Source organism: Aspergillus udagawae (assembly GCF_001078395.1).
Source record: "Aspergillus udagawae IFM 46973 DNA, scaffold_3, whole genome shotgun sequence".
Taxonomy (NCBI): Eukaryota; Fungi; Ascomycota; class Eurotiomycetes; order Eurotiales; family Aspergillaceae; genus Aspergillus; species Aspergillus udagawae.
In genome coordinates, this window is record NW_025091266.1 from 1,700,985 (window position 1) to 1,720,000 (window position 19,016).

Sequence of the window (19,016 nt, forward strand, 5' to 3'; positions counted from 1 at the left end):
CAAGACCGATTACCAACTCTAAGTCAGCTATCGTATGACATATGCCTCACAGAAGAAGACCTTGGTATATGTCTAGCCTTCCTAGCATTAGGGCTTGATTAACCTTGTAGACGGAACACGTAAATAGGCTCTTCCTTTAAGTAGAAAGATGTTTAGTGAGTCGCCATTAGCCACTGTAGAATAGGCGGAACGGGAAGGAATTATGTTACTCAGATAAATAAGCCCTTGCGATGCAGCTGACCACATATTTCTCTTCCTCAGAAACCCAGCCATTCAGAACTTGCATAGCCGTATTCGCCGGATTGCCCCTCGTTAGCCATCCACTGAGACCGTGAGCCAAGCATCGGCGAAATAAGAACTCTCCACTCCTATGGCTTTGCATTTTCTTGGCTCACATCGGCTGGCCCTCAGGTCACTCTCAGTACGGGTATCAGCTGCAGGAGGGTTGTATTGCAGCAGACGATGGCATGGTTCATGCAGCTGGCAAACATCAAAATCAACAGGTGTTGGTGGAACTTCGCGACTAGTGTCTTCAAACTGCGGGTTGTGAATAAGGCTGGCTGAGATGAGATTTTAGTCTTTCAAAGTCAGCCATAATCAGGAGAATGACATTTATACAGTCTCAGAAAGGCATAAATTTACCAATAGTACTCCCCAGCATTGGCGTTTCTCTCTTGCAATTTATACTTCAATTCTAGTCTACCAGACACAAAATGCTGTTTAGTGTAACCTTTCTCCTTGTTGGCCTAGCTCTCGGAAAACCAGGTATGTTCCTCCATCATTCATCACTGCAGTCATTAATGGACCTTGCAGTTATACCAAGAGATGATACAAGCCCGACGTCTACACCCACAGTTCCCACAACCAGCGCACCTCCATCCGATCAGACTGACGCATGCGCCACCTCGTCTGTGAGTAGCCAGTGGCTAAGCACATGTAACACCACAGTGTTCTGGCCAACCTCAACAGACTACTTCTACGGGCCAACCACCGGGCCTGGGGCATCTGCGGTCACTTGCAATGCTCAATGGGTAGAATACAATGGCCGAGCAGATGAGCTTGCCTCACTGGGCGCAACTTCCACCTCGACCTCGTACTGGATTTCTCCCACCAGCACTGGGGCCTGCAACACAGATGTCAGGCCAGAGGGTCCGGCAGATCCCCATACTGGTCCCGTTACCACGCTCTGTGATGGTATCACCCGTGCTCTTGGCCCTCTAGAGTACCTCACCGACTACTGGCCCGGCACAGGCCCTTGCAGCACATCAATGACGACCCAGTTTGATACCACTCTGCTCTACCGGTCACCCTTCCCTGTTCCCACTTGTGAGCTGAATACGCAGGATTGCGTTCCCATTTGGCAGACCTACAGCAGTCGTCTCGCCGCCTACCTTGAGTCGGTGACAACGGAAATCCCAGGCGACACGAACAGCCCTATCCGACCAACACAATGCCCTTCGACGACGAGAAACTACACGGAGCAGGACCCCTGCACCAACTGTCATTATCTCCCGGACACCGCAACCCTTTTCTACTGGCCGGTGACTACCACCGGCGGCGATCTCTGTCTCCAAAATGGGACCACCGTCCCTGCTACTCCCACCGGGAACGGCCCCAACACTGCAGTTGTGAACGGGCATACGTTCATCTCCCCAAGTATCTACGTATCCTTCACCAGCATCTACGCGCGGAGCAACCAGCGTGCGCATCCCGGTGGCTCTTGCGGAGGCGACTACGAGGACGTGATTATTTCCGTCAACCCGGAAGCCGTAACGTCCTACCGTAACCACATCAATGCGAAATATCCAAGAATCGGCACTGCCTACCCGTTCAACTTTGCCGAGTTCCAGCCGCACACCGTAGGCAATTACACCCTGCCACTGATCCCATGGGACCAGTACCGCGGTGGATCCCAATGTGTCATGGGCGGAAGTGGCTGCAGTATGATCCGCAACAATTACCTACCATGGATGGAGATCCCGGACGTGATGACCCAGATTGATCCCCGGTGGACGGAATGCCACCGATCGTGGTACATTCCGCCAGTCAGCCTGGTTCCGCTGATCGGTGGGCTTGCGTCACAACCTACCGGAGTGGCTGAGGCAAGTATTGCTCGAGCTGGAGCTGAGACTGCGCCTGCAGCACCTCAGCCGGGGCTGGCCGCTCCCACTCCAGAGGCTACTAGCAATGGCCGTGGCTGGTGACGAGTCATGCAAGGTGCACGCAGACTGCAGTAGGCTGTGGCTACGGCAAGGCTATAGTTAAATCTGTACAGAGGCCCCACAAGGTTCGGAAAAGTACTTAGATTAATTGACAGAACCTGCTTGAGTCCTATCTGATCCTTCTGCTCGTACTCTGCTTTTAGTGGTGATTACCCTTCCCTCCGAGGTCAGGAATCGGAATAATCATTGTTCTGCTGCCAATGGCGATGACAAGAGACAATGCTATATAATACAATACCACTAGGCCAAAAAGGCGTCCGGACAGTATCCTCTTCAGTTCACGGCCTTACAGCCATCATATAGACGCCTGAAGTGTAGGATATGCGCTATTGTTATGCTTCCAATCCCAGTGCACAAAAGGAAGGCGAATGACGGAGGGAGGAGGTCTTTCTGCAGGTTGGATATCGGTTGTGTCATGTACAGGCTTTCTTACTTTCTCTTCCATATTGTGAGGATGAAATAAAGGAACAGCTACGAGTATATAGTATTTTGGATCTCTCTTGACAGGCATGTTAGCTATACACTGGAAGAACTCGGCTTAATCGTATGGTGATCCAGGTACATAATGGCAGACACAAGCACATAGGAGATTGACCATGGACCTGGGCATGAAGTAAACGACCAACCAAGATCTTGGTCTCTGTTTCACCAAAGTCAGCACAGCAACTTTGTTATTTTCCACAACCTAACATTATAATGAGCCACTTCAGGTGAAGCGTCGGTCGGTCCGGTGAAGCCTCATTTTTCCTGATAAAGGGCCCTGAACTCATCATGGATGCTCATTCTTGAAATCCTCAACCGACCTCTTGGGCTTCCAGCAAACAGTTCGCGAGCACGGTCCGACTTGGTTCGAGCACTTCACATACATGTTAGCATGTATTGTCGAGGTAAAAGCAAAGAGTATCTCACTTGGATGGAAACACCAACTCTACCACCGCCTCGTTGAACCCAGTCGCCTCTGCCCCCTCTTGCAACGACAGACTTCTCATCTCATCCGTCTCAAATACCCCAAGAGAAAACAGTCACGAACGAACAGGCAATCTCTTCATAATGGCGCCTTTCAGCGCATCAACATCGTCTACCATTTCAACTCCATATCTCGCACACAATCTGCACATTCCCCCTCTTCCAATATCCCTCGGGACAGACTACGATAGCCTTTCCCGGAACCCGCGCACAGATTCCCAGCTCCAGCAAACTAACCGGCGCCTGGGTAGCTGGGTGGAAGTAAATAACAACAATGTCGGCCTTGTCCTGTTTCTCGAGCTCCCACTGGACCTGCTCGCGGAAAGGGATAAAATTGATGTCCTCAGTCCAGGAGCTGTCCCAATCAGGGCGGTAAGGGTTGTATATCGTGACTGGCAGCTCGGAGAGGGAAGCGGAGAGGGTCTCGCGCCAGTCGCTCAAGTCGACTTTGTTGGTGGTGCCGGCCAGGAAGATGGACTTTAAGCCGCGACGAGCTTCCTCTGAAGGCGCGTAGATGACTTGGCTTTTTGTTTGAGCCATTCAAATAGATGAAAGGTTGCTGATCCTCAGATCCACCAATTTCTAAAAGCAAATCTGACTGGATACCTTCGCCTTCCTAATTATTGGAGTATTGAACATTGGTACCAGAGGAGAACAGTTTATTGTGGGGAAGTTCTGGCGGTGGTGCGGGGTAGAGGAAATGTGCACGGACAGGGACTTGCAGGGCAAGTCTCTCCGTCTCCCCACTTGCTTCCTTCACCAGGCATTAGAAAGAGCAAGGCCATGGCAACCTCGAAGAAAAGACGTCGACTAATTGCTGGCTGGTGCGTTCATTGAAGCCTTTTTGCTTGTGCGGTGACGCTGACTCGCTGACCACTCCTTTCAGTCACAGATGTAGAGGTGAGTGTTCATTGCTCATGCAAACCAATGAGATAGTAAACTAGCTTGGATGTTGTATATTCGACGTGCTGACTGGATCTCGGCAGCTCGCCATCTAAGATGTACGTACGCCTGGTATTTGGAGAAGGACTGGACTCATATATCTAGCTTAATAGGCGACTCGAAAACACCAGCCTGCGACAACTGCAGATATGCCGGTGAAGCTTGCGAGAGATTTCTCAACATTCGCTTTCGAAATGGGCTAGACTTTGTTAAGGATCAAGATGTGACGTTCCTTGAAAAGGCTGCTTGGCCATCTTTGACGGGGCCCAGTACGTCAATCTCATTGTTCTTTGGTTCTATTTCTGACTTAGATGTTCAAAGTCCGATTCTACGATGAGACACGTGAGATTGAGAGTCTTTATGTAGAAAGCAATCCTTCACCACCTTCTCAAGCGAGCCAGGGTATAGGCTACTTGAACGGCACCCACTGCAGTCCAGCAGTGTCAGACGCCCACTGCCGAGGATATCAGATATTTCTCGACGAGGAGGCATCCGTGACACAACAGAGTTCTACTCCTGCTAACAGACTAACCTATGGTGCGTTTCATTGCGTCTGACGGATCTGCTCCAATAGTCCATAGTGCTCACTGTGACTAAAGCAGCTCTGAATATAGAAAGTCCCATCACTCATCACGGATCTCCGGAAGCCGAATGTACAACAGAACTGCGTCGCAACTCGGCTAGTTTGAGTGGTTTTGCGAGCTCACAAATGCATAGCTCTCTCAGTGCAAGGGAAGCTGTCCTCTTTCGCAATTTCGTTGATAATATGGCCATGTGGGTCAGTCTTCCTAGTGATATTTCGGTTCCTTCTTTCTGATCCCTTTATTTTATGAGAAATGCTGACATACTTATAGACCGACATTACGGACCCTCAGAGACACTTTGAAATGGTGGCTCCGGCGCGAGCTCTCCACGAGCCAGTATTGCGCGCGGCAATCCTCGCCTTTTCGGCCCGGCATATCAACAGACAAAGGCCGGACGGCGACACAGAGTCATTGAAGTATCATAACCAATGTCTTGAGCTTCTCATTCCAACCCTGTCGTGCAATGACAATGAGATTACTGAGGAATTACTAGCCGCCATTGCTATTCTTCGTCAAAATGAAGAAATGGATCGTAAGTTTTTTATCCAGATAATGAGGTACTTCACCCGCTTATAGCACTAGCTCAGGACAACCAGTTCCATTTAACGGGAACAATACGTATATTAAATACGATGTCCTCTTTTGGATCCTCCGGAGGATTAGGTGAAGCAGCTGCCTGGTTGTGTCTTCGCGAGGACATGTACATATCACTCACGTCTCAATCGCCATTGCGGACAAACCTGCAGAGCTTCAAGCGCTCGGATGTTTTCAGCAGAACTGACGACTTTGCTTGGTCCAACCGGATGGTCTTTTTGTTGGCCAGAATCCTGAGCTGCGCTTTCAACGAGGAGAGCCGGACGAGACGTTCCTACGCTTCACTTAAGCATCTAGGGACAGAAGTCGACGATTGGAATGCTTCCAAACCGCAGACGTTTCAACCTGTTCATTTTGTTCCGCGAGGGAAGGATTCTGGTCGACGATTCCCAACTATCTGGACACTGTTGCCAGTTCATGGTATGTACGCGCCCTGGTTTCTCCGCATACTCGCTGACCCAACGCAGTTGTCGGTTTACAATACTACCACATCGCAAAGATTATACTTACTTTGTCTGGTTCTTTAAGTCCGTTTCTCCCGTACGAGAACTTGCAACGCTCGCGGGAGGTTGAAGTATGTCGACGTGGATCATTGTCGTGGAAGCAAGGACTAACTCAAGTTAGAAACTTGTCCGAGGCCATCTTCTCAATGTGCTAGGACTTGCTGCGTCAAACCCTAGAGCTGAAAATACCCTTTTCACTGCACGGCATAGTTTGGTGGCTTGTGAGTTATGCTTGCCATGTTTCTTTCTTGCAATTAATCATGCTAAACTGACCTTCTCAGGGGGGTGGATACTACGGCATAAACTAGATCAAGAAGCTGCTGAAGAGCTACTGCAATATATGGAGATCAAGACTGGCTGGAACACGTCCCACTTGATAGACTCTCTGAGACAGCAATGGAAGAATGAACTTGTCGATGACTAAAAATTACTCTCCCACCTTGTCTTGACCGGCGTATTGAAGTAATGTTAGTAGTCTGTATGCATCTGATCTTCTCGTGTCATAAGCTCCAGGAGTCCTTTATAAGTGTGGAGCGTGTATCTGCACAGTCATCTTGAATATGCTAAATGCAGGCCATACTGAAGGCAATATCTTGTGTATTTTCTTTATCATCAAATTGGCTTATAAGGCACCTGTGATGGGTCTCATAATATGCTCTCCTCGCGCATAGTATAGATCAAAGGGTCATACTTATTGATGATCATGCTTCTTCGGGACGATCCTGGTAAAGCCAGAGAGGTCTACGACTGGGCCAACGCAGAGTTCTTGGAATTGTCTCCACAAAGCGAGAGTTGACTTGTGGAATATGCAAATATGCTGTGGGCAGTTCTTGTATGTAATATATATGCGCCCGTGTTCTGAAGATGGCACTGAAACCAAATTCACTTCTAATTATAAGCAGTTAAAGCAGGTTTTATTTGCAGAGCCATACAGCGATCGCTTGGTGGTATATCGGTAGAACTCTTCTTCGCTGGTTTCAACCAATGTGAAATACGGTGATAAACAGCACGTCCAATAGCGGAGCTCCCAGCAAAGCTTCTCACGGTACCATCGTTCTTCTGTCGGGACGGCAAAGTAGGGAGCGTCACTTCATGGCAGTCCCAGGAAGAATTCGTTTGTCCGCTAAATTGACGGCAGGAAAGTCCAAAAGTGTATTTACTGCAGACGGTGAATGAATATTTATCATCGAATTCTCATAATGACTCCTGTGGAAGATGCTGAGCAAGAGGTTTGTTTGCTGCAGCTAGTCCACGGGGTCTTGTTATCGAATCAATAACCCACGAGCAGGCAAATAACGCTCCAATCACCGAGGTCGACCATCAGCGCCACAACTATTTGCGCCACTTGTTCAGCTAGAACGACTCAGTCGCCGTCTCATATTTTCGCTCCGAGGGAATGAAACGGCTGACGGGAAGGGGAAGGGGCCGTGGCGGGATCAGCCGGCGGTCAAAGTCCCACTCAGATTCTCTTAATGGAGAGACCACTGAAGACCAGTTGGCATGCTGGTAAAAAGGTTACTCAGAAAAAGACGCGTTGACATGCTAAGCCACCAAGGCAAACATGGAAGAACAGGACTCCATGGAAAAATCAGCCTATGAGTAGGTGATACAGTCAGTCAACATTGGGCTTCTATACCTTATCGGACTATCAGTCCAACATCTGCGTTGGGTATAGAAGTGGACATGATGATGGCAGGGAAAACCATGTTTCGCGCACTCATGCAGTGCTTGATTGCGTAAGCCAATCCTCACAGCATGAGTGAGACCTTAGTAGCATAGTGTGCTATTGGACATCCAGATTCCGGACGACCAATCCGTAGTGTCCAATCACTACGTATCGAATGTGGAGACGCCAAAATACGCTTATCCGGTGGTACAACCGCACAAAGGATCGACATTGGCTTGGGACTGTGAAACACAACTGCTCTACAATCAGATCTGATCTGTGTGAGTGGAAATCGATATGCATGCATGACAGTCCGATAAGCGATCGCTCTTAACCACGTGTAGCCATCGGACTTGTTAAGCTTTGCCATGATCTCACTTTATACTCACATGTGCCGTTTTGTCCGACAACGGCCGAGGAAATGGTACCCTGTCTTTCCGGAATAGACTAGTGGCCACCTAATTTCACCCTCGAATGCAAGCAGATTGCAACTGTTGGTGGCACCTGACTCTTATGTCCTTTATGAGGTTGCGCTCAGGGACCGACGATCTTGGCAGCAGCCAATGGGATCAACTGTGAATGATATTGCTCGTTCAGGATGGATTTCTGCATTTCCTCCAGTCGAACTTGACACCTCTTCTTCTCTCTCATTTGCAACTGGGATCAAGTCTGAGCCTCCCGACCAGTCATGGCTCCTTCTTTCCTGAGAAAATTGCGTCGTCGCCGCCGTCGCGATGACAACAACATCGTCGGGCCTTCTCCGCATCCGGAAGTCCCAAAAATGCGGGGATCAATACCAGCGCTGCCAATGTCGTCCACACACAACAACAAGCCCGAAAACATCTGGCATGCAGACGCTGAAAAGGCAGAGGAGTACGATGCACCCTGCGGAATTCATGCTCAACCTGCCAACGCATCCAAGACCGACACCGACCAATCCCCACGAGACGTTCAAGCCTTTATAGAGCCCGGCGTTGACCCCTCAGACCAAGAACCCGCCTTCACCTGGCAGGACATTGAGCCACGGGCGGATCCCAACCCACCACCAATCTTAGAATATTTCAACTACGAACTATCACCTACAGAGAAGGACAACCTGCTCCACATGGAGACACGACGGCAGACCTCCGAGGTCAGGAACCCGCTTCCACCATCTAGACGGGCGCGGAGCGAAGGAACAATAGCTCACTTCTCTACTGCGCACGAAGAACGAGAAAGACAATCTGCTCTGGAGCGTGCAGTTCAAGCGAGACTGCTCGGGATATCCACTACTTTACCCTCCTACGACCAAGTGAGCGGCGCCGTGATCGTGAACCACGAAGGCCTCCCGCACTTTCTATCGCCGGAAGAGGAGGAGGAACGACAGGTCTCGTTAAAGCGCGCAGTCGAGGAGAGGATGCTGGGGCTTCCGCGCCGGACGAGCTTTACCTGGGCACAATCACATGGCCCTTCGTTACCGTCTTATTCGCCAGCGAGTTACAAATGAGCGACCTTGGCTATATCTCAAAAGCAATATGACCAAATTCGGCTTCGGAGTTGAGGACTTGGGCATTATTATGTTGACCTCTTTATTTTGCATTGTACAGCACATACTAGCGCCTGCATTCTTGTACATATCCCCGTTTGAATTGTGCTCGGTTCAGAGCATTGACGCGTTCGCTTACGAGCCTCTGGGCAAGTCGGTTGCACCTTCACATGGGAATTCGAGTTAATATTTACTCTTAACATGCATTTTTAACAGGATGCTATGACGGGATGACAATTGCTGGCTTGCAAAGCGCTTGCCGGTCCCTGTAGTGAATGGAAAATATTGACACAACGCCGATATATGTATAAACAATGTCGAACCGCTATATGCAATTTTTGATTGCCCTAGGTATATCCACGAGGCTTCACCAAAAAACCTCCTAGCTGCGGAACAACCGCAATCCAACCTCCTCGCGGTCTTCATCACTTTCCTCCGCAGCACTGGCATCCTCATCATCTCCCTCCCGCAATAACCCACTCGCCGTCTTCCCAAGCAAGGAGGCAAAGAACTCCTCGCGAGCGGTATTGGTCCACGTGCCGCGGTCCTCAGGCGCCATGAAGTTCTGCAGCTTCTCGTGGACATCGAACCGCATCTTGCGGCCCTTGGAGGCCCGGGTGTCGATGTCCCGTTTGACCTTGTCCTTGCGCATGCCGGTAATAGGGTGGATACCTTGCCGGGAAGGCAGCTGGAGATGTAGGGTGTCAAGACCGTTCGTAATGGCGTCGGAAGATGACATTCGCTGCTCGACGAGGTCTCGGAGCAGGGACTGGTAGAAGACGGTGTCATCGTAGACCGGTTCAGGATCCTCATCGGAGGAATTTCTCCGGCGCTTGGCGGCGCGGTCGCCAGTCTCTGAAGCGACCTGCGCGTCGATGACGGCGGTGATGGTCTGTTGACTACTGGCGCTAGCGCCGAGGAGCTTTCCCCGGGCGTTGGGGAGTGCGGCAGTGGACCCGCGGACCTTGAGGGACCACTTGTCGAGCACGGCGCGGCGGTGGGCGACGGCGTCGGACTCGAGCTCAGTCATGCGCTTCCAGAGGGAATCGGTAGATGTCGCGACGGATACTGCGGAAGGTCGCTTGCGTTTCTTGGACTCGTCCTGGGTTTGGGCGTCGGCTAGAGCGAGGCGCAGGTCTTCGAGGGTGGACCAAAGCGCGAGCGCGGCGGATTCGGCGGACTTGATGGCTTCGCCGTCGATGTTGGGCTTTTCGTCGCTCGCCTTTGCGGTGATGGACAGCTGGTTAATCGCTGTCATGCCCTTTTGAAGTTTGATCCGTGCGTTGAGCAAGGCGTCGAAAGTCGCGCGCTGCTGCTTGACCGCCCGGCCTTTGGCAGCGTCTGCTTTGGCGGCTTGGGAAATCGTGGCTGCGATTGTTTTTTGGTCGGAGGACATCAGTCGGCGCAGTTCCTCGCGGTCATCGGATTTGGATGTTTTCTCGAACCGCACTCTTCGGTTGTCGGATTCGTCCTCGTCTTCATCCCCTTCATCCTCTTCATCGTCATCATCAGAGGGAAATTCTCCGTCCATATCATCCTCGTCGAATCCATCTTCCGAATCGTCCTCGCTCCCTGCAATCTCCTCTGACCCGTCAGTATCCATGCCCTCGCCATCCTCTTCGTCCGACGAAAACTCCAACTCCTTCATCTGCCGCTTGCCATCCTTTCCGGAGCTCCTAGACTTCCGTGGTCGCTCTTCTTCGCTTTCCTCAGATGCATCTTCGACCTCGTCGCTTCCTGGCTCGGAGTCCTCGTCGTCGTCGTCCTCACTACCATCCTCCTCGTCGCTTGAGCGTGATTTGAAAGGATCATCATCGCTCTCGGCTTCAAGCGCGTCCCGGCTGATTTTCGAGCCGGCATATTGTTTTCCGAGGTTAATTGGGTCCTGCTTGCGAAGCCTCGCCTTTCTGGTCGAAGTTAACATCTTGAAGACAATGATTGCGCGCGGGTCTGGAAAAGTTCGAACTCACCCTACAGCTTGATAATGTTCTCGTCCAGCATTAGGGTCAGCAGCTTCGGCACCTTCATCGTCACTGTCTGGCCCAGCGCGATCCAAGTCTTCGGGATCGAAATCTGATCGCAGCGTTAGCCTTCATTTAAACAAGACAACCAATTTGTAAAGAACCAACCTTTAGGTGTAGGGTCTTCCAGCTCTGCGAGCTGTTCTGCAAGTGATTTTGGCGCCATTTTTGCGCCTTGGACAAGTTGAAGGTACGGAGGTTGTCGTCAATAAGTTTTGGCCGCGATAATTTTTTATTTTTTCTGCCCGTGATATTTTTTGAGAGGGCGGAATGCGGTATCGGACAAACTTTCCAATTGAGGGTTGGAGCTGGTCCGACTGGGAAGGTTGCTCCAGGCGGTGTACTTTTCTCTGGCAGTAAATGATGTCGACCTGTGCTCCTCTCTGCAACACTGTATCTGCCATCGACAGCAAGCATGTTACAAAAGAGACTATTTTCGGCTCTCCGAGTTCTTCACCATGAAAATCCTTTGGTAAACAACCCCCCTTAAAAGGCTTGACTTATTGTGGATATTAATGCTAGCAGGGTCTTCCGCGATCTGGCACACCACCGTCTTTCCCGCGCCGCCGGGGGTTACCAGAAAAGCGCAAGATCCGTGATGTCAAAAAAGTGATTGCGGTATCATCAGCCAAGGGTGGTGTGGGCAAATCTACCATTGCAGGTATGAAACTTTGTCTTATATACCATCTTGATAGCTTCATATCAGCAGTTGATGAACCTCCACGCACGTATTTCAGTAGATCTCTGACGTTTCTCCGCCAGTGAATCTCGCTTTGTCTTTAGCTCGCCATGGGATTCGCACGGGTATCCTGGATACCGATATCTTCGGACCATCAATTCCAACTCTTCTCAACTTGTCCGGTGAACCCCGCTTAGACGAAAGTGAGACAGTAATCATTTGAGGCACATGCCTTTAGTCCGCAAGAGCTAATGGGTGGACTAGACAACTGCCTCGTTCCTCTGACTAACTATGGCTTGAAATCAATGTCAATGGGCTACCTCCTTCCGCAGCCGAAACCGGACCCATCGCAATCTGCGGGCAACATCCCCATGGACACCACTCCTATCTCATGGCGTGGTCTGATGGTCACCAAGGCCATGCACCAACTTCTCCATTCGGTCTCCTGGGGCCCTCTAGATGTGCTGGTCCTGGACTTGCCTCCCGGCACCGGCGACGTACAATTAACGATCGGACAAGAGCTCATTGTAGATGGCGCCTTGATTGTAACTACGCCACAGGATATCGCTCTGCGCGACGCCGTCCGCGGCTTTGGGATGTTCGAGAAAATGAATATTCCCGTCCTCGGGATGGTTCGCAACATGGCCTACTTTGCGTGCCCGCAATGCGGTCATCAAACGAAGATCTTTTCGCATGGTGAAAGTCATGGCCATGGCTCGGAGGACTCGGGCGTGGTTGCCGAGTGCAAGCGCCTAGGCGTGGAATTCCTTGGTGATATCCCTCTCGACGCTAAGGTCTGCGAGGACGCTGACCGCGGAGTGCCTACGGTTGTATCAGAAGAGAGTGACGACCGCAGCGTAAGGCGCAAGGCTTTTCTAGATGTTGCCGAAAAGGTTGCCCGGAAGATCGGTCTGGAGTGGAGTTGATGGTAACTACCATGTTATTTGTATAATACATATACCCGAATGTCTTCTTCCTATGACATTTACCGATAACTGTTTCTTCATAGTGCTAGTAATTAAACGTCAAACGCCTCGCGGGCTCTTCGTCGTTTCAGGGTCGAAAATATATTGATTTCTGAAGAGCACACTCGAAAGTATTTTACTAAGATTGCTTCAATTAATCTTCAGCAAGCGGAGCCCTACAAGTTCCTTAGTCTAATCACTTACGCGTAACTCTTTCCTCGTCCCATGCCGTCCGGTAAACCTTCCAGTGCTCATCGCCATGCGCCCTATCCTGCTCTACAGACACCCCTATGTGGCTAACCCTGGAAGGTTGCAGCCACTCGAAGACTGGACTTTCCGTGAAAACTGCCAATCGACGCCAAAAGAAGACTTTCATGAGGCCAGGCCGGTCCTGCCGCTGAGGATCCTACAAGGGTATCATCCTCTTCGAGCGGGGTGCAGTGCCTGAGCCACCAGCTGCGCGCAAACAGAGAAGGAAAAACAGCGGCCATGAGAACTGAAGTTGTTATTAACAGGATTGAAAAATACAATAGATGTATATGTCAGTGCTCACTCCTCCAGGCACCAATTCCCTTGTAGCCTTCCTGCCTAAGCTGACGCCTCAATATTCTCCACTTAAGGTACTAAGAAGTTACATCTTCACATACAGGCAATTATCGTCTTAGAGGGAAGGGAATCATCTAAAATTCATGGTGTGTCTGTTGTACTCCTCATCCCTCTTTCATACTCAGAGTGATCAAGACGATATGCCACAAGACCTAGGAGCAAATTTTACATGGGTGATTGATGATCTTTGACAGGCAAGTCCCATAAACCTATAGAGCATTTCTGCTCATCCACTGCCTAGAATCAGAGAGATCTGCTTGATGAAATAGCAATTCTTTCGGAGGGGAACAGCAAACTGACTTTGTTTGAATTCTCCCTGCGTATGGTAATTTTTACTTTCTACCCTGACTCCATGACTACTGTCTGTTCGAGACTGTGGCTTGTGCTCAATCACACTGCAGCATTCAGATTGTCAATTATTTGTCATTATGGCCAAACAAATGCCTCAGGGTACCAACATCTGCCATCCTCATGATATAAATTTAAGACGTGACAAGTATTGCATCACACGAGAGAGTAGATTATCCCTATTGTCTGTGCACACTTTCTGCTGCTCTGGTGTTAGGAGGCGGGTGTCCTTCGTGACTTTGAGCTGTAGTGCTGAAGAGAGATCACTATACTTAGTTCACCGTCAGATATAGCATGTCTACAATAAAGATTCACATAGATAATTTTCCTAAGACACGATGTATGTAAGGTCTCTATAATCGGATCTGAAGCAGGCGAATCCCTTGTTTCATTGAGTTTGACCTCTTTGGACAAAACAAGGCCGAGAAGCTGAAGAAACCAGGTGGCAACACCTTTCACTCAGGCAGTTGCATTGAAGTAATGTGGCTTACGCTCAAGAAGCAAAACTGCAGGTGGCATTGGGGTCCTGTTCTATTTGGTTGTTGATTGGATGCTACACTATCCCACATATGCTAAGGCTCATCACTGTAGCTCCACGAAGGTGAGGCCAAGCTATACCCAGGCTTGACGCCTGGGAAATGACGACAATTTTGCCTTCAAGCGTAACAAGGGCAGAAAGAGCTGCTCAGCTGGACAGTGTCTGAAGCCTTGGAGATTGATATTCAAACTATTAGGTCATTATTCTATTTGATTGTTCGTTCCTTGTACTGCTGCATCACCTTTGGCGCTACTGTATGTGGTACTGACCCATCACATCCCCACATACTAGTATTTACACTGACCAGAATCCATTCTTTTGCTTGAAATGTAAAGTTGCAGATGTTTTCACAGGTCAAATAGTTGCTTCATCCATGTTGTTTATCGTACCTAGGATTATGGCCATTTCTTAGGATCAGGTTAATGCTGACCATGTTGGTTCCTCGTTTGACTAGCAGTAAATTTAACAATATCGTAGCTCTCTTTGGGGGACGGCAGATCATCAATACGAAAGTCTAAAAGGTGGGGAAGGAACAATCCATACTGATTGGCTACTCTGATGAGAGCTATCAGAAACATTAATCAAATTTGGCAGGACGATCTTGGGCAAACCGTCTAGGCCATGCAGATATTACGGCTCCAGTTATGGACTGCAGAGTCAGATGTCTAGGCACGAGTGTGGATAGCCACGCACTCCAAGTCATTCTGCAGTCAGGATGATAGATCACTCTTCAGACTTCAACAAACGAAGCCCTTTCTTTTCCTTGCCATGTCTACCCATTCAGCCAGCCACAATCTCTCGTTTACGTCCAAAGTGGCTATGGATGATCTACAATAGAGCACCGTGTATACTGCACATCACGGTCGTATCAGCTGTCAGAATTGGGGATGGCCCAAGGTGCGTTGCTCAACAGTGTACATGGATATGATGTGAGGTCATCTGTAATCCCCTACTTTTCGCAGCCACCAGGTGTGTATCTTCCAGGTCCAATCTCCCAAGTGGCCAGTTTAGTACTACTTGGAGTCAACTGACTTGATGATCAACTGCCTAAAAGAATAGAGCGACAACTTTCTTGTGTCTCATAGTTGAGGTCACTGTAATTCCAGGTTAGTATCCATATTCTTGATGTTGCAGTGCATCACCAAGAGATGAGACAACACAATGCGTGCCCCATGGTGATTGGTAAGAGAGATGCATGTCTATCAACAATTCCTAATTTTTAAAGAAAGAGAGAGCTTCCCAGCTTATACAAAGACCTGCTGGGTGATTGCATCATTTGGTTGTGTAGATGCTGGAAGCCTATAAATACACCCATCTCCCTCGATTCACTTCTCATTCGAACACCAATTCTCACTTTTTTATCAGAGAAGGCATATCTCTCAACTCATTATCTTCAGAACTACCCCTCTTGTTTACCTCTCTCCACAATGAAGACCCCCGTTATCTTGGCCCTATCCCTGACATTCGGGCTTGCGTACAGCCAAATTGGCCAGCAGCACTACGACCGAATCTGTACCTTCCCTTCCGAGGAAGAAGTTGAAGTGGAGCCGAAGCTGTTTGTCACCTACCACTGTGGCAAGTACGCTCCTCCGAACAACCAGTACCAGGCATATGCCGCAAGTAGCCCTGAGGACTGTGTCAAGGCCTGTGCCAATAAGGGGAGTGGGTGTCTCGGCAGTGCCTGGACTAGTCTACCCAGTGCCACAAGCGCCTGTCTCCACGCGAAGCACTCTTCCCTTCCCGCGCTCGTCAATAAAAACAGCGTTGTGTTCATGACTTATCGGAAAGAAGAAGATGACGATGAGGATCCCTTCGGTGAAAGCACCCTGGAGCAGTTGCAGAAGTGCAAGGACGATCTGGCCGCCTGCAAGGAAAACGAGGAGAAATTGGCAGAGTGCGAAAGCAATGTTGCCGCTGGCCCTCGAGTGCCTCCCTACAAGGATTGCCCAGCTGGGTCTGACGAGATTATCATCATCGGAAACAGACGCTTCAAGCAGAAATGCGACATGTCGATGGCCAAAGCCGCGGCGGACATCTACCGGACCATCCGACCTGGACTTACTCACGAAGAGTGCGCTCTTATATGTGCTCTCGACCAGAAATGTCAGAGCGCTATGTCCGTCAGGACTACCAGCACAGCCGGCGAATGCCAGCTCTCCAGCCGGAATATCGAATCGTCACTGGTCAATTGGGCCACAAACCGGGCTTATATTCCAGTGTGAGCCCCAAGCACTTGATGCAGAAGGAAACTGCTTTGCGAGCCACCCCCGGCCTGGGGTCGGAGCATCAGGGAAATTGGCAAACAGTTCCTTCATAAGCACGAATCTTCGCTTGATTGCAGGGGCCAGCTTACTTACCGAGACAATTTTGTTTGCCGAGTGCAATCTTCAGTTAAACCTATCAGAGTTTGGCTGCGATCCTGTTTTTGTCAGTTTTCACTTGCTTTTTTCACTGAAGTGTATATGTTGAGAATCCGGCAGGGTTTCATAACCTGTCTGTCATTCATTCGAATATGCCTTTACCTGACAGATCACATGCCAATCAACCATGTGGTCCAAAATAATCAAGCATGCTACCCTCTGGAAGTAGAAAAGACCTTCAGCCACCACATGCCCATGACAGTAGCCACAAAGAGTAAGGCAGAGCCGTATGCCTAGTTCAACAGGGGTATTTCAGACTGGTGCATTAGTGTGGAGGGAGAAGAAACTATCCACAAGCCACAATACCCAGCCATAAAGTCGCAAAGTCCTGGGTTTTCTGCCCTGATTTGTCCAAGGTCAAGACAGTTATCCATATCTCAGCACACGCTTCCGAGAATTAAGAAAAAGAACGTTCATATGGCCTCAAGTGCCCTGAAGTTCCTTGTTTGCACTAGTGCAACTAGCCGGAGAATTGAGTCGCTAGGTAACTTAACGTGATCGACAACCGAACGAGCCACCGAAGCGAGTTCCCCTCAACCGGACCAGAGCAGTTCTGCCGTTATGGATCCAATTGAAAATGGATGCGCAACATCCTGGGAGATGCTCAATGAAAGTCACTGGAGCCATTGGCGGCGGAACTGATCGGTAGCTTGATGAGATGTTGTGCGAAGGGCGCGCCTCGTATTTGCGCGGTCAAGCTGGTCAGTCAATTTGATCCTCGCTCTCGACGCCCGTGAATAACCGTCGCACTAAGTTGTTTAAAAACTGACAATTCGCGATGCCAACGTATGCTTTATGCTTGGCAATAGAGCCATTGGCGGTGGAACTGGTAGGTAGCTTAATGAGATGTTATGCGAAGGGCGCGCGCCCCGTATTTGCACGATCAAGCTAGCCAGTCAATTTTGATCCTCACTCTTCACTAAGTAGCTTATAAACTAGCTATCCGCGATGTCAACGTATGCTTTACGCTTGGCAATAGCTTATGAGCGAGACTTGTCCTCCACAATGGCAAAGGATCCAGGACCTTTTCGAACCGCACCCGGTTGGCAATAGCAGAATGGCAGCGCAACAAACCTCGGATATCGTCATCATCGGCGGCGGCATTGTTGGAGCTGCTCTGGCTTACTTCCTGACTTTATCCGACGACGGAAAGAAAGTGACCGTCATCGACCGTGCCTTTGGACAGCTGAAAGGCTCAACCGCCTACGCCCCGGGATTCGTCGGCCAGTTCAACGAATCCGAGGTTCTGACACGTCTTGCAATTGAAAGTGTTAAGGAGTACTTAGAGATACCTGGTGGGCTTGATCTTGTCGGAGGGCTTGAAGTTGCTACCAGCAACACTGGACTTGAGAAGCTCAATTGGAGGCTTACAACAGCAAAAGAAAGGGGTCTTGAAGCAGTCCTCATATCGGCTCAGCAGGCGGCAGAATTAGCGCCAGACTTGGTCAAGCCGGATAATGTTGCTGCGCTGCATTTCCCTAGAGACGGAATCGCCAACCCCACAGTCATTGCTGCCTTCTTCCAATCCAAGGCTCGTGCAAGAGGTGCAAAGCTTCTCGAAGCCGACGTTAACCAGGTTCACCGAGCTGATGGCCGGGTGACCGGGGTGACAACATCCGCAGGGTGTATCGAAGCTCAAACGGTTATCCTCGCTACCGGAATCTGGGCCCAAAACCTCGCCGATTTCGGTATTCCGGTCCCAGTTATCCCTGTCGCCCATCCATACATGTACGGAAAGAAGCACAAGCCCAAGTCCCATAAGTCACCGTTCGTCAGGTACCCCGAGCATCACGTATACGCACGGGACCATGGCCCATTCTTCGGTCTCGGGTCATATGATCATAAGCCCTTGGCCGAGCAACCAAAAGGAGCTGCTCTTGGAAAATGGGTGGAGGAATTTGACACCACTCTGGACCGTGCACTAAAGTTGATTCCTGAAGAGACAAACCTGGTCGCGAACGAAAAGTTCAACGGGATCTTCTCAATGACCCCGGACAATATGCCGTTGGTAGGCGAGATCCCGGCAGCGAAGGGCTTGTATATGGCAGCAGCAGTCTGGGTCACCCACGCAGCTGGATCCGCCAAGTTTTTGACTCAATTGTTGAGAGGAGAAACCGTCGACGCGGCGGTGAAAAAAGCTCTCGACCCGACTCGATTCCAAGGGCGTGATTTGGAGAGTCTGGAGCAAGAGTCCCTCCACTGCTATAACAGCATTTATTCGACACGTGAGAGCTCATGATGTGCTGCACAAAAGCGGATTATATGAGAATAGAACAAGTACTCATTCGAAAGATAGCATTTCATATCAAGGAATATGACATCATTGAAACGATGGGCTCATTTTATAAGGCAGATTTCGAGCAATGATTTTTACAGAGTATAGGCTAAGAGGAAGACTCGTGATATTCTTGAGGTCATACTCCAGAATCATGTCCTC

General features: G+C 49.8%; 7 protein-coding genes across 7 annotated transcripts; 6 read left to right on the forward strand and 1 right to left on the reverse strand.

The window, feature by feature from the left end:
• Nucleotides 1-713: 713 nt before the first annotated feature.
• Nucleotides 714-2,204, forward strand: Aud_004455 (uncharacterized protein; the record flags this gene model as incomplete). The annotated part of the gene is made up of 2 exons (XM_043289395.1): nucleotides 714-765; nucleotides 814-2,204. 2 exons carry the CDS (start codon nucleotides 714-716, stop codon nucleotides 2,202-2,204), a joined length of 1,443 nt encoding a protein of 480 aa, XP_043145330.1.
• A 2,698-nt stretch (nucleotides 2,205-4,902) lies between these two features.
• On the forward strand, nucleotides 4,903-6,235 carry Aud_004456 (uncharacterized protein; the record flags this gene model as incomplete). The annotated part of the gene is made up of 6 exons (XM_043289396.1): nucleotides 4,903-4,908; nucleotides 4,985-5,246; nucleotides 5,291-5,728; nucleotides 5,776-5,882; nucleotides 5,933-6,032; nucleotides 6,093-6,235. The coding sequence occupies 6 exons, from the start codon at nucleotides 4,903-4,905 to the stop codon at nucleotides 6,233-6,235; spliced, it is 1,056 nt and encodes a 351-aa protein (XP_043145331.1).
• A 1,930-nt stretch (nucleotides 6,236-8,165) lies between these two features.
• On the forward strand, nucleotides 8,166-8,963 carry Aud_004457 (uncharacterized protein; the record flags this gene model as incomplete). Its single annotated transcript, XM_043289397.1, has 1 exon — nucleotides 8,166-8,963. The coding sequence occupies one exon, from the start codon at nucleotides 8,166-8,168 to the stop codon at nucleotides 8,961-8,963; it is 798 nt and encodes a 265-aa protein (XP_043145332.1).
• A 421-nt stretch (nucleotides 8,964-9,384) lies between these two features.
• On the reverse strand, nucleotides 9,385-11,189 carry Aud_004458 (AATF family protein; the record flags this gene model as incomplete). The annotated part of the gene is made up of 3 exons (XM_043289398.1): nucleotides 9,385-10,909; nucleotides 10,973-11,075; nucleotides 11,132-11,189. The coding sequence occupies 3 exons, from the start codon at nucleotides 11,187-11,189 to the stop codon at nucleotides 9,385-9,387; spliced, it is 1,686 nt and encodes a 561-aa protein (XP_043145333.1).
• A 249-nt stretch (nucleotides 11,190-11,438) lies between these two features.
• Nucleotides 11,439-12,628, forward strand: Aud_004459 (Mrp/NBP35 family ATP-binding protein; the record flags this gene model as incomplete). Its single annotated transcript, XM_043289399.1, has 4 exons — nucleotides 11,439-11,495; nucleotides 11,549-11,684; nucleotides 11,786-11,905; nucleotides 11,967-12,628. 4 exons carry the CDS (start codon nucleotides 11,439-11,441, stop codon nucleotides 12,626-12,628), a joined length of 975 nt encoding a protein of 324 aa, XP_043145334.1.
• Nucleotides 12,629-15,586: 2,958 nt separating this feature from the next.
• Aud_004460 (uncharacterized protein) lies at nucleotides 15,587-16,381 on the forward strand (the record flags this gene model as incomplete). Its single annotated transcript, XM_043289400.1, has 1 exon — nucleotides 15,587-16,381. One exon carries the CDS (start codon nucleotides 15,587-15,589, stop codon nucleotides 16,379-16,381), a length of 795 nt encoding a protein of 264 aa, XP_043145335.1.
• Nucleotides 16,382-17,636: 1,255 nt separating this feature from the next.
• On the forward strand, nucleotides 17,637-18,818 carry Aud_004461 (NAD(P)/FAD-dependent oxidoreductase; the record flags this gene model as incomplete). Its single annotated transcript, XM_043289401.1, has 1 exon — nucleotides 17,637-18,818. One exon carries the CDS (start codon nucleotides 17,637-17,639, stop codon nucleotides 18,816-18,818), a length of 1,182 nt encoding a protein of 393 aa, XP_043145336.1.
• Between the last annotated feature and the right edge of the window lie 198 nt (nucleotides 18,819-19,016).